This window comes from Sander lucioperca, chromosome 9, assembly GCF_008315115.2.
Source record: "Sander lucioperca isolate FBNREF2018 chromosome 9, SLUC_FBN_1.2, whole genome shotgun sequence".
In the NCBI taxonomy this organism is placed as follows: domain Eukaryota; kingdom Metazoa; phylum Chordata; class Actinopteri; order Perciformes; family Percidae; genus Sander; species Sander lucioperca.
In genome coordinates, this window is record NC_050181.1 from 31,251,607 (window position 1) to 31,254,325 (window position 2,719).

Here is a 2,719-nt window from a genome sequence, read left to right on the forward strand (position 1 = left end):
AGACACACACACACACACACACAGACAGAGACACACACACACACACACACAGACAGAGACACACACACACACACACACACACACAGACAGACAGAGACACATACAGACACAGACACACACACACACACAGACAGAGACACACACACACAGACAGACACACACACACACACACACACACACAGACAGAGACACACACAGACAGAGACACACACACACACACACACAGACAGAGACACACACACACACACACACACACACACACACACACACACACACAGAGAGACAGACACACACACACACACACACAGAGACACACACACAGAGACACACACACAGAGACACACACACACACACACACACACACACACACACACACACACATACACACACACACACACACACACACACACACACACACCCTCTCAGCTCCATCTTTACCATCAGTGTGATTTCAGGATTCCTTCATTTATAATAAAGAGACATTTAGACTTCTTCATTTAGGATCAGTTTCTAATTGATTATCTAACTGCCTGTCTCTCTCTCTCTCTCTCTCTCTCTCTCTCTCTCCCCGTCTGTCTCTATCTCCCTGTCTCTCTCTCTGTCTCTCCCTGTCTCTCTCTCCCTGTCTGTCTCTATCTCCCTGTCTCTCTCCCTGTCTGTCTCTCTCTCCCTGTCTGTCTCTCTCTCCCTATCTACCTCTCTCTCTCCCTGTCTCTACCTGTCTACCTGTCTCCCTGTCTCTCTCTCTCTCCCTGTCTGCCTGTCTCCCTCTCTCCCTGTCTCCCTGTCTCTCTCCCTACCTGTCTGTCTCCTTACCTGTCTCTCTACCTGTTTGTCTCCCTGTCTCTCTACCTGTCTGTCTCCTTGTCTGTTTGTCTGCCTGTCTCCCTCGCTCCCTGTCTCTCTCCCTACCTGTTTGTCTCCCTACCTGTCTCTCTACCTCTCTGTCTCCCTGTCTCTCCCTGTCTCTCTACCTGTCTGTCTCCCTGTCTCTCTACCTGTCTCTCTCTCTCTCCCTCTCTCTCTCTACCTGTCTCTCTCTCTACCTGTCTGTCTCCCTGTCTACCTGTCTCTCTCCCTGCCTGTCTCCCTGTCTGTCTCCCTCTCTCTCTACCTGTCTCTCTCCCTACCTGTCTGTCTCCCTACCTGTGTCTCTACCTGTCTGTCTCCCTGTCTCTCTCTCCCTGTCTGCCTGTCTCCCTCTCTCCCTGTCTCCCTGTCTCTCTCCCTACCTGTTTGTCTTCCTACCTGTCTCTCTACCTCTCTGTCTCCCTGTCTCTCTACCTGTCTCTCCCTCTACCTGTCTCTCTCTCTACCTGTCTCTCTCTCTACCTGCCTGTCTCCCTGCCTGTCTCCCTGCCTGTCTGTCTCTCTCTCCCTGTCTCCCTGCCTGTCTCTCTCCCTGTCTCCCTGCCTCTCTCCCTGTCTCCCTGCCTGTCTGTCTCTCTCTCTCCCTGTCTCCCTGCCTGTCTCTCTCCCTGTCTGTCTCTCTCTCTCCCTGTCTCCCTCTGTCTCTCCCTGTCTCCCTGCCTGTCTGTCTCTCTCTCTCCCTGTCTCCCTGCCTGTCTCTCTCCCTGCCTCTCTCCCTGTCTCCCTGCCTGTCTGTCTCTCTCTCTCCCTGCCTGTCTCTCTCCCTGTCTGTCTCTCTCTCTCCCTGTCTCCCTCTGTCTCTCCCTGTCTCCCTGCATGTCTGTCTCTCTCTCTCCCTGTCTCCCTGCCTGTCTCTCTCCCTGCCTCTCTCCCTGTCTCCCTGCCTGTCTGTCTCTCTCTCTCCCTGTCTCCCTGCCTGTCTCTCTCCCTGTCTGTCTCTCTCTCTCCCTGTCTCCCTCTGTCTCTCCCTGTCTCCCTGCCTGTCTCTCTCCCTGTCTCCCTGCCTGTCTGCCTATCTCTCTCCCTGCCTGTCTGTCTCCCAGGAGGAGTGTATGGTCCGGTATAAGATGCTGGCTGAGCTGGTCCAGAAGAAGAAACTGGCTAAAAGCTGATCTAAAGACTCCGCCTCCTGCTGCTGGGATCTCTGACCTCTGCCTCCTGATTGGACGCAATCAGAGTCTGTTGAGTTCCTGATTGGATGGATTCAGAGTCTGTTGAGTTTTTTTAACGTGTGTTTTGGCAGCGTCCCGGCTGCTCAGGTGTTTTCTAAAACCTCTGACCTCACAGCTTCCTGTGCCTTAGATCCATCCATCTGCCTGCCTGTCTGTCTGTCTGTCTGTCTGTCTGTCTATCTTTCTATCTGACTGTCTATCTATCTGTCTGTCTGTCTGTCTGTCTGTCTGTCTGACTGTCTATCTATCTGTCTGTCTGTCTGTCTGTCTGTCTGTCTGTCTGTCTGTCTGTCTGTCTGTCTGTCTCCCTGTCTGTCTCCCTGTCTGTCTGTCTGCCTGTCTGTCATCATCTCTGTTAACCTGGTCAATAAACAGTATTTATTATCTCCTGCAGCTGGTTTTTCTTTGTTTAATATATTTAATATAATTAATGTTTAATATATTTAATATGTTTAATAGATTTAATGTTTAATATATTGAATGTTTAATATAATTAATATAATGTTTAATATATTTATTATAATGTTTAATATAATTAATATAATCAATATATTTAATATGTTTAATATATTTAATATGTTTAATATAATGTTTAATATAATGAATATGTTTAATATAATTAATATAATGTTTAATATATTTATTATAATGTTTAATATAATTATGTTTAATATATT

General features: G+C 48.1%; 1 protein-coding gene across 3 annotated transcripts in view; it reads left to right on the forward strand.

Annotated features, from left to right (window-relative positions):
- Positions 1 to 2,430, forward strand: part of dnajc1 (DnaJ (Hsp40) homolog, subfamily C, member 1) — a 14,992-nt gene extending 12,562 nt beyond the window's left edge. For 2 of the 3 annotated variants that reach the window (XM_031319168.2, XM_031319169.2), the window contains exon 12: positions 1,914 to 2,430. In XM_031319168.2, the coding sequence (XP_031175028.1) occupies positions 1,914 to 1,982 (69 nt within the window). In that variant the 3' untranslated portion in view covers positions 1,983 to 2,430. The remainder of the gene's footprint in view (positions 1 to 1,913) is intronic. The other variant, XR_004108458.2, reaches the window with a different exon arrangement.
- Positions 2,431 to 2,719: the final 289 nt, after the last annotated feature.